At 41.0% G+C, this 15001-nt stretch overlaps 1 protein-coding gene across 2 annotated transcripts in view; it reads left to right on the top strand.

The window, feature by feature from the left end:
- Positions 1-15001, top strand: part of dhrs11a (dehydrogenase/reductase 11a) — a 58034-nt gene that overhangs the window by 20932 nt on the left and 22101 nt on the right. Inside the window, exons 3-6 of one of the 2 annotated variants that reach the window (XM_078422777.1) lie at positions 5962-6056; positions 9874-10003; positions 11780-11872; positions 14707-14772. In XM_078422777.1, coding sequence (XP_078278903.1) covers positions 5962-6056; positions 9874-10003; positions 11780-11872; positions 14707-14772 — 384 coding nt within the window. The remainder of the gene's footprint in view (positions 1-5961; positions 6057-9873; positions 10004-11779; positions 11873-14706; positions 14773-15001) is intronic. The other variant, XM_078422776.1, reaches the window with a different exon arrangement.

The raw sequence follows: 15001 nt of genomic DNA, 5'->3' as shown, positions 1-15001 counted from the left end.
ATTTAAGCTTCCATACCAAAACTTGCAAGCACTTGTATGCATAAATGTTGAAAGTTCCTTGCAGGTCTGGTTATTGCCAATGAACTTCCAAAGTCACCTGTTTAAATCATAAATCTAAGTTGTTAGTAAAGAATGTTAAAAAGCACCAGTTCCAAAATTGATTGGTGTGGCCTCCACTTGTAACGGTTCCCAGTCTGAAGAAGGGCCTCGACCCGAAACGTCACCCATTCCTTCTCTCCTGAGATGCCGCCTGACCCGCTGAGTTACTCCAGCATTTTGTGATACCAGGCTATGAAGTGGTCATATGTTCTCAAGATGTTTGCAGTTAATAGCTTATTCAGTGGCAATCTATGTTGAAACTATATTAACTGTTGGCCTCAAAGCTAGGTGAGATTGCTGTTTTCATCTTCACCCACTCCTCCCCTACCTTGCTCCATGTGCCCTTTTTTGTCTCTGCCTCTCCCGACACCCACCTGCATCTACTAACATCCACCCGCCTCTGTCTCACAACTGATGAATTTGTGGAATTCTTTGCCACGAAAGGCTGTGGAGGCCAAGTCAGTGGATAAATTTAAGGCAGAGATAGATAGATTCTTGATTAGTACAGGTGTCAGAGGTTATGGGGAGAAGGCAGGAGAATGGAGTTAGGAGGGAGAGATAGATCAGCCATGATTGAATGGCGGAGTAGACTTGAAGGGCCTAATTCTGCTCCCATCGCTCATGATCTTATGAACTCCCCTCACCAATCTGGCTCCATCTACCCTTCATCCTTCACCTGTCCTCAGTCCGCCAATCAATTACTGGCTCTTGTCTCGCCTCTCCTCTTCTTCCTTACACTCTATAATTCGTTTTCACTCTCAGTGCTGATATGGAATTCCAACCCAAATGCGTCAAGGACTCCTTTGCCCCTCAATATGTTGCTGAGTTCCTCCAGCAGATTGTTGCTCCGGATTCCTGCATTGGCATTCTCGTATATCTCCAGTCTTGCAAAATTGTTACTACTTTCGTTCCCTTATTCTTCTCCTTCACCTTTCTTAACATCCACCCATGGTGTAAAAGAAAACCTCTCCCTAGTTTGTTCATACTCCTTCACAAATTATCAATGTTTTACTTGTTGCAACGTCTTTATTGCCACCAACCTACTTAATTGCATTCCAAACTGTTCTGTTGCAACCCGCACACCAAAGGTAATTGCCAAATCACTCACCCTCTTCCTCTTTTTTGTTTTTATTACCGGCAACTGCCAAAGGTACAAATTATTGCCTGCCTCTTGCACGGTATCACACATTCATTATTATGTCAGGTAATCACTTTCAGGGGTGTTATTCTTTCTTCATGTCAGTCGAAATTAACTATCATTTGAAAAGTATTACTGGAAGACCTTGTTTCAGTCTTGAAATATAGTAGCACTAATAATGTGCACTTTATATTGGATGGACTAATGGACCTTACTTTTATGTACTAGAATGTGTGACACTAAATGAAAGAATAGAGCTTGGGGCTTGGCATTGGGAATTGCTTTTCATTGTTCCATTACTGCCGAGAACCTCACTGATTAATGTGTAATTGCACAACCCAGGGCAATTTTCTGACGGCTTTTTTTTCTACTGCCTGAAACCTGCCTGAAATGGGCAAGTCATTTTGAAATGGGTCAAGTGGGTCAGGGGTTTGTGTTTAAATCTAGCTTTTCGCTATTTGTTCTGAAATTATGGCAATGGGGGATTTTTTAATTTAAGATTATATAGCAGCATTAACCATTTTTCACATTTGAACTAAGGCTGCCGATTTGACCCTGTTTACTGAAGAGAGTTTTTTTTCTTCTCACAAATCACATTGTCTCGATAACCACAGCCGTGCTGGTACCTGCCACACGCCCAGCTCCCTCAACCTTCTTCCACACCTTGATTGTGGTGTCAAGCATGGTTGACAGGTGGGATTTCCATCGGGTTCACATTGCATTGCATTACTAGGCAGCCGAGGTTGAATTCATGAGTAAAGTGGGTTCACCATCTTTGAGTGGAAAAGCAACTGCACAATTCTACATTAAAAAAACAGCAGTTCCGGAGCTGAGCATGTTAACCACACCAGCTGAACCCAAGGGTCTTGAATTGAGATGAGTTTAGTTTATGAGTTTAGATTGAGATGAGTTTCGTTTATTGTCACGTGTACCGTGAAGGTACAGTGAAAAGGTCCCATTCCATCTCTACAGAGATGCTGCCTGTCCTGCTAGGTTACTCCAGCATTTTGTGTCTATCTTCGATTTAACCCAGCATCTGCCGGTCCTTCTACACAGTGAAAAGCTTGATGGCATTGCTCTTCTGAGAGATGTCATGGACCCACGGGCATGAATCTTTGCAGTAGAAAACTGATTACGTTTACCCCCACTTTCTGTTAAAATTTTCATATTTTATTTCTAGCTTATACTTGGAACATTGTCATATGGATACAAGGCAGGGAAATGGTTTAGGGGTAGAGATTATCCATGATCTTGTTGCATGGGAGAGCAGACGTTTACAAAACAAATTAAATAATAGGAATAACATTTTAATTGTAAACAATGATATGTCAATGAAGCACAATTCCCCCCCCCCCCCCCCCTCCAATCTATTTATTTATTTATTTTTCCGGTCACTACAATACAACAGATTGACCATACAATTGTGAAAGTTAAATAGTACGAAATCATTATATCAAAAATAAAACAATATAATCACACATGATATTCTCTGACCGATAAAAAAAGGTGTAGGTAGAAGACAAAGCTTATTGTGCCTACCCTTAAAACTTAACAAAGCATTACCCTAACTAGCCAAAATAGCAGTGAAACAAAACAATAAAACAAAATATAATTAAAAAACACAACATCATAAGTCAGAAGCAGATAAACAAAATAAAGAAAGAAACACAAATATAATCAAGAAGCATAATTTCTGTCATGTCAGTCATTTCTCAGTGCTGATCACATATTTTGTATCTTTCAAATATAATGTTTTTGAACATTTTCTTGAATTTACACATTTTACTACACTCTTTTAATTCATTGTTGCAACTATTCCATAAATTGACTCCTTTAACAGTCACACATCTATTTTTCACATTTGCCCTTACCCTCTTTTGTTCAAACATATAATTTCCCCTGAGTGGATATCTGCTCTCCCTCACAGGTATTGAATACAGTCCTTGGATACAGCCAGGAAGTGTTCAATTTGTATCCTTGCATGCTGCAATTGGAATTATTTTCAGTGAAATTAATACAGTATGCACAGATTGATGATAGACACAAAAACTGGAGTAACTCAGCGGATCAGGCAGCATCTCTGGAGAAAAGGAATAGGTGACGTTTCGGGTCAGGACCCTTCTGCAGACTGAGAGTCAGGGGAAAGGGAGAGATGTAGACTTGATATAGAGAGATATAGAACAAATGAATGAAAGATATGCAAAAAGATATGCATCTTCCACCCCACCAGCCAGCGCATCCAACAAATCATTTGCCAACATTTCCGTCACCTACAACGGGACCCCACCACTGGCCACATCTTCCCATCCCCTCCCCTTTCTGTGTTCCGCAGAGACCGTTCCCTCCGTATCTCCCTGGTCCACTCGTCTCTTCCTACCCAAACCACCCCATCCCCGGCACTTTCCCCTGCAACCGCAGGAGATGCAACACCTGTCCCTTCACCTCCCCCCTCAACTCCATCCAAGGACCCAAACAGTCTTTCCAGGTGAGACAGAGGTTCACCTGCACCTCCTCCAACCTCATCTATTGCATCCGCTGCTCCAGATGTCAACTTATTTACATCGGCGAAACCAAACGCAGGCTCGGCGATCGCTTCGCTCAACACCTGCGCTCGGTCCGCGTTAACCAATCTGATCTCCCGGTGGCTGAGCACTTCAACTCTCCCTCCCATTCCCAGTCTGACCTTTCTGTTATGGGCCTCCCCCAGTGCCATAGTGAGTCCCACCGGAAATTGGAGGAACTGCACCTCATATTTTGCCTAGGTAGCTTGCAGCCCAGTGGTATGAACATTGACTTCTCCAACTTTAGGTAGTTCCTCTGTCCCTCTCTTCCCCTCCTCCTTCCCAGATCTCCCTCTATCTTCCTGTCTCCACCTATATCCTTCCTTTGTCCCGCCCCCCTAACATCAGTCTGAAGAAGGTTCTCGACCCGAAACGTTGCCCATTCCTTCTCTCCTGAGATGCTGCCTGACCTGCTGAGTTACTCCAGCATTTTGTGAATAAATGCAAAAAAGTAATGATGATCAAGGAAACGGTCCATTGTTGACTGTGGGCTTTGTGTTAATGAGTTATACAGACAATGAAACTCACCAGGATAGCTGTGAAATAATCAGTTTATGTTTAATTTCATTTAATTGCACAGCAACCCCATGATGTTTGCTTGAGCGACATTTTTCTGAGAGTGCCCATTGCCATAATTTCAGTTAAAGCTGAATGTTGTCAAAAGCACTTTTTTAAAACAAATTCATTAAAGCCTCTGTAACTGGCTATTACTTAGGTAGACACAAACTGCTGGAGTAACTCAGCGGGTCAGGCAGCATCTTGGGAGAGAAGGAATGGGTGAAGTTTCGGGTCGAGACCCTTCAGACTGATGCTTAAAACAATTTAATGTTAACTATTACTTAGAACGATTTAATGTTTGACATTTTTATGAAGGGTCACAAAAATTGTGCCTGTTATTACCAATCACTGGAGAGTTTACCACTTATTGACATGAACCAGAAATATGTGGCACCTTTTAAATTGCATTCAATTGAATGCCGCCTTGGTATCTTTTGCTGTCACTTTTGGAGTCTTTTGACTGAAGAAACTCAAACTGAGCACTGCCAAACAGCATATAGGCGAGTAAAATGCCACTTGACAGCACTGTTGATTTTTTTCATCATTTTATTTTCAAACAAGCTTAAACCGACAGGTTCTCTTTGGGCTGCGTTTCTGGACAGGTCACAAGTGGGCAACTTCCCACACTCTAGCACATGCCAGTTGAGTGTAGCTGGTTTTGGAGCACGTCTTCAGTGCTATAGCCAGGATGTTGTCATGGTCTGTAGCCATATTCAGTGCATTGATTTCTTGATGACTTGGAATTAATTGAAAGGTCTATGAGCTGGAATTTATGCAGATGGAGACCTTTATTGGATTTCATGGGTCTTTAGTGAATAGTGAAAGGCCTGGATAGAGTGAATGTGGAGAGGGTGTTTCCACTAGTGGGAGAGTCTAGGACCGGAGGCCACAGCCTCAGAATAAAAGAACGTGCCTTTAGAAAGGAGATGAGGAGGAATTTCTAGTTAGAGGGTGGTGAATCTGTGGAATCCATTGTCACAGAAGGCAGTGGAAGCCAAGTCAATGAATATTTTTAAGGTGGAGATTGACAGATTCTTGATTAGTAAGTGTGTTGGGATTATGGGGAGAAGGCAAGAGAATGGGGTTGAGAGGGAGTGATAGATCAGCCATGATTGAATGGCAGAGAAGACTTGATGGGCCAAATGGCCTAATTCTGCTCCTAGAACTTGTGATTTACAGTCAACTTTTGAGTTCATCTCGGACTTTCTTCCTCATGGTTGAACTGCCAGAATAAAGTACACCAAACAATGATGATGATAGAATCTCAAATGATGTTTAGGGGTATTACTCTGCCAGTTAAGTTGCTCGATTCATCTATGGAACATTTCTCAAATTTTACTTTCTTATTAAGAAGTTAAGAGGGATATGATTGGTTATCAGCAACGAGTGCCTTGTGACTAATTGTTAATTCACCTTGAAGCATAATTTGGTATTTAATACTAGTAGTTATGGTTCTGATGACAATTGAACCCAAAGTATTCAGCTTTATGAACATGATGTGAAATTAATCGAAGGTTGATTTCAAGAGTAGACTTTACTCAAGAATGTTTCTAACTGAAAGATCCTACAAAAAGGTGATTAAATTATGTCTCCACTTTGTTTCAGGTTAATGTGATAGCAATGTCTATCTGTACACGAGAGGCCTACCAGTCAATGAAAGAGCGGAATGTTGATGATGGACATATCATAAATATTAATAGGTAGGAAAATGAATTTATTTTGCATGTGATTTTTTTGAATTTATTTTTTATTCCACAACAATCATGCATCCTTATTTCAGAGATGAAACATACCTTCTGTTTTTTGCATTGTCAGCAGTCCAACTTCAAAAGTTCAGCATTGAAGGAAAATTCCTCCTTTCCAGAATAGGAAAGCGGTTGTGAGAATACTTTTGTGTATATAAACCAAGCATATTGGTTCAAATACCTCCACGTCGAAGCCTGGGTCATGTTTTTTGTTTAAAACTTTGGTATTTTTAATGCATTTTGCTTGAGGATTTGAGAACATCCTATTGTTATGACGCGCAAACCAATCTACTGGATTAACTCAGCCCGTCGGGCAGCATCCGTGGAGGGAAATGCACAGTCGACATTGTGGGTTGTGACCTGAAACATCGATTATCCTTTTCATCTCCACAGAGGTGCCTGACTCCCTGCATTTCTCAAGCTTTTGTGCTCAAGATTCCAGCATCTGCATTCTCTTATGTCTTTATCTTTTTGTATCTTGAATATTTCCAATATTCATTGGAATGGATATTAACGTTGTCCATCAGTGTTAAGTTAAATATGCATGTTCCCTCAATTTATATAATTTAAGTGCTGAGTTCAAATAGATAGCAACTGGTGTATTACCAGGCTGACTAAGTTAATCTAATGGACATTTTGATTGATGAATATTTATGTAGAAGATCAAAGAGAAACAAGAATGCTAAGTTATATTTTAAAAAGGAAAGGAGACAGCATCCAATTAGCAAGCAGGGAAGTAATCCAACATAGTTCATAACAGGAAAAGACACAAAGTGCCGGAGTAACTCAGCATAAGTGGTACAGGAGGTGCATAACAGTCCCAGTTTCATCTGCTTCATTTCAAGACTGTGTGATCCGTTTGATTCATTCTGCTCACAATCTTTTCAAGCATCCGCTCCCTGTTAATCATTGGTAGTTGACAGGCGAATAATGTCTAATTATTTCTTTAATAATTATTGGGTTAAATGGTAGCAGCTAATTAGAGATAGACACAAAATGCTGGAGTAACTCAGCAGGACATGCAGCGTCTCTGGAGAGATGGAATGGGTGACGTTTCGGGTCGAGACCCTTCTTCTGAAGAAGGGTCTCGACCCGGAAACGTCACCCATTCTTCAGAAGAAGAGTCTCGAACTGAAATGTCACCTATTCCTTCTCTCCAGAGATGCTGCCTGTCCCGCTGAGTTACTCCAGCATTTTGTGTCTATCTTTGGTTTAAACCAGCATCTGCAGTTCCTTCCTACACACCAGCTAATTAAAATTGTTTTTAAACAGCAGTTGCTCTTTGCTCTGATAAAATTATTTTATATTTCAGTGAAAAAACGCCATTGTTCTATTTAAAAATAATTTCTGAATCCCCTCCATCATTTTGATAAACCCTTGTCCTAAAAGTTGTTAAGGTGGAAATTGTCTTGTTCCTATAGGTAATACACACAAGTATATATTTTGTTTCTGTTAAGCAAGAATGCAGTTAAATGAGCACAATAAACCTGTTGGCCTACCACCAATGTGTTGGCAATAATATCACTACTTCAGTTATTTTTTTCAGGCTTTTGATCAGGTAGCTGAATCTTTAGCTTTAAACGACAGGAAGCCTCAAATGTTGCTAGAATCCAATTGATGTATTGACTATCTCTACACTGCTCAATCTCTTAGCTCTAATGCAAGCTGCATCAATTTCTCAAATTTGGCTGAATCAGGTCAAAAGAAAATGATGGTGTATAACTGTACATGGTACTGATACCTTCATGGAGGGAGGGGGGGTGGTGGGGGGAGGGACGGTTTGGGTAAGTAAATGCTGGTGGAACAGAGGCACAGAGCCTACAGCATCAGAGACCTTGGGTCAATCCTGACCTCAGGCTAGTCTGTGTGGCGTTTGCATTTGCCCCCTGTGACCGCGTGGGTTTCCTCCGGGTGCTCCAGTTTCCTCCCACATCCCAAAGGTGGATGGATTTGTAGGTTAATTGGCCTCTAATTTGACCCTAATGTGTAGGGAATGGATGAGAAAGTGGGATAACATCGAACAAATGAGAACGGGTGATTGATGGTTGACTTGGACCCAGTGGGCCGATACATCGCTAAATTAAACTAAATTTAAAGCTGAATTTTAGAAAGAAAATATTTAATCGTCCTTTACCTAGGTTTACGAATGATAATTAAAGGATTTGTTGACTGAAAACTCTCAAAAGATTTCACCAAGTTTTCCTTGGTTAATTATTAAGTTGGACTTGAGGTTTATACAGTCAAAGGCATAAAATGAATATTACTATTGTATAAGTAGAACCAGTACGAGAATCTCATTATTTTTAACCTTCAAAGACAAGTGCATAAGTTCCACACAAGGCTTTTTACTACAGAAGGTATTTCCAAGACTTGTGGCAATGAACAGTGATTATGAGCTTTTGCCCCATCTGGAAGGTCAACAGTTATTGAAATCTCTAAGTGCTGTTTTGATTTTCAACCTGATGTTGTAACGTAACAAGGCGCAAAAGTTCATTGTTGTCATTGCTGTGAATTATTACTTCGATTCATTTCATAACAGATTTTTAACATTTTAGTTTTTAACTGAGCTGAGGAAACTAATTTCCTCTTTCATGAAGTATTGTAAACTGCCTCTTCTCTTCCAAGAGAGTCTTATTTTTTATTCTCGTTTTTAAAACATCCTGATGTATTTCCAGTAATTGTTGCGTAGGTTGAATTCTTTCAGCTCGGTTAAATGAGAAAAAAAACAACAATTGAGGCTATTCATGTACAAACTTGAGATCTCTTGCCTGGGTTTGAGAAGTTGGATCTGTGCATTAAAATAACATTCGTATTTCCTGAAAGAAATCTATCTGCGCGTCTACCCAACAATGCAATTCATGCTTGACAAGTTTGAGGCTTAATGTAATTTTAATATTTATATGGCAAAACTGCTTATAATTCACTATGGGTGAAACCTCACAAGAAAGTGTTTAAAACGCACTTTCTTTTGAGGTTTCACCCATAGTGAAATATTGTTATAGCTTAGTGTCCGGAATTATTGATGCCAAATTAATAGTTTTGTACTTGAGCGAGTTATTACTGGTCAAACAGCCAACGGTCTATAATTCAAAATTCAGCCCAAAGATCTAACAGTGTGGAAATGACAAAAACAAGTTGGCAAGCTGTCGTCAAGAAATCATAACTCTTTTAAGCAAACTTCTGGATTCTATCCAGTCATTCTGAAGAAATGCCAATGTAAACTCCAATCAAGTTTGTGCAAACGTTGCTTGTTATTGTGTTCTCAGTGACACATTTCTCTTGTTTGATAAGCTGCAACAAGTCTGTGCAATCTTTCCATGTTATGGTGTGTTCTCAGTGGCACATTTCTCTTGTTTGATAACTTGCAACATTTGCTGCATCAGTTTTTTTTGGCTCTGTTTGCTGCTGTTGATAAAACTTCCAGCTTCTTCAAAGGACACATTTTGGACTCTTAAAAGACCATATTAGACGTAGCAAATTGCGCTTTGCTTTTGCTGTTTCCTTTTAAAACTTCGCAGAAAGACAGTCGAATAATACTGGAAAGTAACTCTCCTGAAGACGTTTATGGATCAGCTGATTTTGTTTTTTTAATATAATCGTGTCCACTCTCATTAACGCACGTTACATTCCATGGAATAAAGTCATAATTGTACAGCTGACTTGTTTAGGTACGTATATTTTTCTAGGTCTTGATTATTTGTTAAGCTTTATTTAGTACTTTCTGCTGCAGCAGATCTGATGCAATCTGTTCTCCCTTCTTCTGCCATTTTAGTATGAGTGGCCACCGAGTAGCTCCAAACGCAGCCATCCATTTCTATGCCGCTACAAAGTATGCTGTAACTGCCCTCACTGAAGGGTTAAGGCAAGAGCTCCGAGAAAGCCAGACGCATATAAGGGCAACGGTAAGATCAAGTTTAATACAATGAGACATCTTGGTGTGGCTCATTGGGAAAGAATGTAGTTGCAACCAACGAAGGTAATACTGCTTTACAGAACTGTGGTCATTTGTTATTGGAAAAACATTTGGTCTTTAGTATTTTTACTTGCAGTAATAAAAATTAATTTCATAGTTTAGTTTAGGGATACAGGCCCTTCGGCCCACTAAGTCTGTGCCGACATCGATCCCCACACTCTTGTCACTATCCTACACACACTACGGACAATTTACAATTATATCAATCCAATTAGCCTACAAACCCATGTGTGCCATGGAATACTATAGAAAATACCTTTATTTGTGAAAACTGTGGGGGGAAAATAGCTGTTTTCACAAGTTTGAAGCTCATCCCCCCTTCCCTTCCCCCATTGGCACTTGTTTTTATAGCACCATTTCCTATAACATAGAGTTTCTTGGGATCACAACTATTTTGTTACAACAGAACAATTTTATGGGCTCCTTGCTTTCATTTTTTTGTAGTTAATATTTTCAGCCATTTTCTCTGGATTTTCCCAGACTTTGGGATTCTGTCATCCATACGGAAGTGCAGCCTGCTGGATTTGTCAACCAAGTGTATTTATGCACTGCTTATTCCCTCCGTAACCCCCTGGTCCACTCGTCCCTTCCTACCCAAACCACCCCATCCCCGGGCACTTTCCCCTGCAACCGCACGAGATGCAACACCTGTCCCTTTACCTCCCCCCTCAACTCCATCCAAGGACCCAAACAGTCTTTCCAGGTGAGACGAAGGTTCACCTGCACCTCCTCCAACCTCATCTATTGCATCCGCTGCTCTAGATGTCAACTTATTTACATCGGCGAAACCAAGCGCAGGCTCAGCGATCACTTCGCTGAACACCTGCGCTCGGTCCGCATTGACCAAGCTGATCTCCCGGTGGCCGAGCACTTCAACTCCCCCTCCCATTCCCAGTCTGACCTTTCTGTCATGGGCCTCCTCCAGTGCCATAGGGAGGCCCACCGGAAATTGGAGGAACTGCACCTCATATTTCACCTAGGAAGCTTGCAGCCCAGTGGTATGAACATCGACTTCTCCAACTTTAGGTAGTTCCTCTGTCCCTCTCTTCCCCTCCTCCTTCCCAAACCTCCCTCTATCTTCCTGTCTCTACCTATATCCTTCCTTTGTCCCGCCCCCCTGACATCAGTCTGAAGAAGGGTCTCGACCCGAAACGTCGCCCATTCCTTCTCTCCTGAGATGCTGCCTGACCTGCTGAGTTACTCCAGCATTTTGTGAAATAAATACCTTCGATTTGTACTAGCATCTGCAGTTATTTTCTTACACTAACATCATTCAATGAGTGTGTTTACCACCACAGCCAATGACTCCCTTCCACTCACCATCTGCTGTAAGGTAACCAGATAATAAATAAACTTGTTTTTTGTAAGGAAATCAAAAAATGCTGGAAATACTTATCTGGAGTGGAGGCATCTGTGGAGGGAAAAATATTAGCACTTTTATTCTTCTTATCGAGTCCACATCACAAGATTAGAAATTGTTCAGCCTGAGCTGAACACTCTTCTCGGCATCTGCATACAACGGCTTTGTGCGCGTCTTGTGCGTAGTGGTGGAAAGATTGGTGGAAACAGGGCCGCGACGTGAACGCTCTTTCCTTGACCCCAGCTCTTTTATTAATCTGACTCCAATGCCAGGAATCATTATAGGAGTGTGAAATGTTACGTAAATGCACGATTTATAGTATCTTTTCTTCTTGCCCTTTTCCAGTCTGTATCTCCAGGGTTGGTGGAAACAGAGTTTGCATTTAGACTTCACAATAACGACCCAGAAAAAGCTGCAGCGACATATGAGAGCCTGAAGGTATGAACGCCAAAATAGTCTGAAAGCAACTATTTTGTAAGTCTATTTTGCTCTACTTCCAAATGAGACATTTATGCAAACAAAGCTTAAAATGTCAATGCTTAGACATTGCAATCCCGGAGAAAAACAATGTGTAAACTCAACGAACGTCACTTTGGGAAGAAGGTTCATGTCTATCTGCCCCATTATAGTGTCACACAGTCACACTGCATGGAAACAGACACTTTAACCCTAAGGTAGTAAACCATTTAGAATTGATGCCCAGATGCCAGAGTGAGGCCACACTCAACCGAGACAAATAGCACCTGATATTCCTCTTGGGTAACTTACAACCCAACAGTATGGACGTTGAATGCTCCTATTTTAGGTAACCTCCAACTAACCCCTCCCCCCACCCCTCCCCTCCCAAGAGCCCCACCTGGATTCCAACCTTCACAATCCACAACGCTCCAAAGCTGTCTCCCACCTATTGTATGGTGGGACTGACATATAATGAAAGAATGGATCAATTGGGCTTATATTCACTGGAATTTAGAAGGATGAGAGGGGATCTTATAGAAACATATACAGTGCCCTCCATAATGTTTGGGACAAAGTCCCATCAATTATTTATTTGCCTCTGTAATGTGCATTTTAATCGCATGTGATTTTTTTTTTCTATTACAAATTTCAAATTGTGGAGTACAGAGGCAAATAAATAAGTGTTGGGTGTTTGTTCCAAACATTACAGGGGGCACTGTATAATTCTTAAGGGATTGGACAGGCTAGATGCAGGAAAAATGTTCCCCACGTTGGCGAGTCCAGAACCAGGGTTAAGGTTTAACAATAAGGGGTAGGCCATTTAAGACTGAGATGAGGAAAAAAAGGGATATGGGGAGGAAGCAGGAACAGGGTAGTGAATTTGGATGGTCTGCCATGGTCATTGAATGGCGGTGCTGGCTGAAAGGGCTAAATGGCCTACTGCACCTATTTTCTATGTTCTTATCTCTGACATTTGTTCCAACCATCTCCCTGGCAACCCCCCCCCCGCCTGTGTTGACCTATTAACTGAAATGCATTTCCCCTTTTCCAGCTTCTCTCAGGTAATCCCCTTGTTTTGCTTATATTGCCTTCCTAAAAATAATGGTCAGTATCATATGATTTCTCCCCCAATGTAAAGCAGCATCATCGGCACAAAGAATTGTCTTCGTTTTCTTAAAACTTTTTTTTACAAATAGATTCCGGTGGAGCATATCTTATTCCAAATCTCAAATTTCTGGGTCATGGTTCTTGTATTCTGTAGTGGCGAGTTTCTGTAACACGTGGCCATAACGCAAGTGTTACCCGCACTCGTGTATGTAGCGTGGTTATATTTGACCTCTCGTTGAACAGCCCCCATATCTTAGATGTGAGTTTACTGTAGCTTGGTGGCACAGCTAATACAAGTGTGTTTTTCCTATGATACAGATATCAAAACTCTATTTGGTGCTCCTGATGTTGTCTCTACAAATACCTTTATCACCCCAAATGCAAACCCCTGCAAGCTCTGTGGCCCAAATTGCCCACAACAGCCAACATGTCCCAGTTACACTAAACCTACCTGCCAGCATTTGGTCCATATCCCTCCAAACCTGCCCTATCCATGTACGTGTCTAACTGCTTCTTAAACGTTGGAATAGTCCAGCCTCAACTACCTCCTCTGGCAGCTTGTTCCATACACCCACCACCCTTTGTGTTAAAAAGTTACCCGTCAGATTCCTATTCAATCTTTTCCCCTTCACCTTGAACCTATGTCCTCTGGGTCCTCCATTCACCTACTCTGGGCAAGAGATTCTGTGCATCTATCCGATCTATTCCCCTCATGATTTTATACACCTCATCTTCATGCGCTCCAAGGAATAGAGTCACAGCCTACTCAACCTCTGTTTATAACTCTGACCCTGTAGTCCTGGCAACATCCTCGTAAATCTTCTCTATAACACGGTGCCCAGAACTGACCACAATAGTCTAAATGTGGCCTCACCAATGTTTTATGCAACTAACATGACCTTCCAACTTCTATTTGCCTTTCTACTTATTTGCTGTACCTGCATGTTAACGTTGCTTCCTGTCTAAGGGTACTTATGACTCTCTGAATACCAGAATTTGGACTTTTAAAAAAAAATGTGCGCAAACTTTTAGTTCTTCCTGATTAAATGAATGAAATCTTTTCCCATTATTCTCATTTATTTCCCCATCACCTAGCCCACTCACCTAGCCTATTCCAGTCTCCTTGCCCTCCCCACAGTTCACTTTCCCATCTACCTTTATATTGCCAACAAGCTGGGGGAATAGGAAACACTTCATTGCGGCCAAATTACTGAATTACTGTGCCCAGCTGTGATCCCTGTGACATCTGTTAATGGCAATTTGCTCACCTAAAATGACATAATTTAGTGTTTTATCTAATCCTCTGTCCATATATTGGACCCTCACCCTTATTTTGTGCAACAACGTTTTGCATGGTTGAATGTCTTGAAAACATTATCATATCCTACTTCCCCTTGAATGTAACCTGCTGGCTACATATTCAAAAAATAAATGGTAAATAGATTTTGTAAAATCAACTTGGCTAACTATCCAATCGAATTTTCAAATTCCATTTCTTGGCAAGTGGCTATAGACAGTTTCCCCCCTGGCTCTTGATTTTCCATCCCCCTCAAATCCCAATTCTTCTTATAGCAATTCACCTTTTAAAATAAAATACAGCGATCTTCCAGTATCATGTAGACTGACGAAAAACATGCATTTATATTGAATACTGTCTGTTGCCTAACTCCAGGTTCTTTTGCTATTTTGAATTCATTTTTCATCAGTGTCTGAAAGCAGAGGACTTGGCCGATGCAATTGTTTACATCTTGAGTGCACCATCTCACGTCCAGGCAAGTAACAGTCTGTCATCAAGTAATTAAAAATATTTCATTGCAGAGCTGCTGTTTTGTTGATAATCCTTTCAGTGATTTTTATTGATATATCTCATCCTTATTCAAGGTATTTATTCACAAAATGCTGGAGTAACTCAGCAGGTCAGGCAGTATCTCAGGAGAGAAGGAATGGCCGACGTTTCGGGTCGAGACCCTTCTTCACTCTGAAGGGTCTTGACCCGAAACG

The sequence above is a fragment of the Rhinoraja longicauda genome, chromosome 26, assembly GCF_053455715.1.
Source record: "Rhinoraja longicauda isolate Sanriku21f chromosome 26, sRhiLon1.1, whole genome shotgun sequence".
NCBI classification, from domain to species: Eukaryota; Metazoa; Chordata; class Chondrichthyes; order Rajiformes; family Arhynchobatidae; genus Rhinoraja; species Rhinoraja longicauda.
Note: the sequence above shows the minus strand (reverse complement) of the source record. Positions and strands in the feature narration are given on the sequence as shown.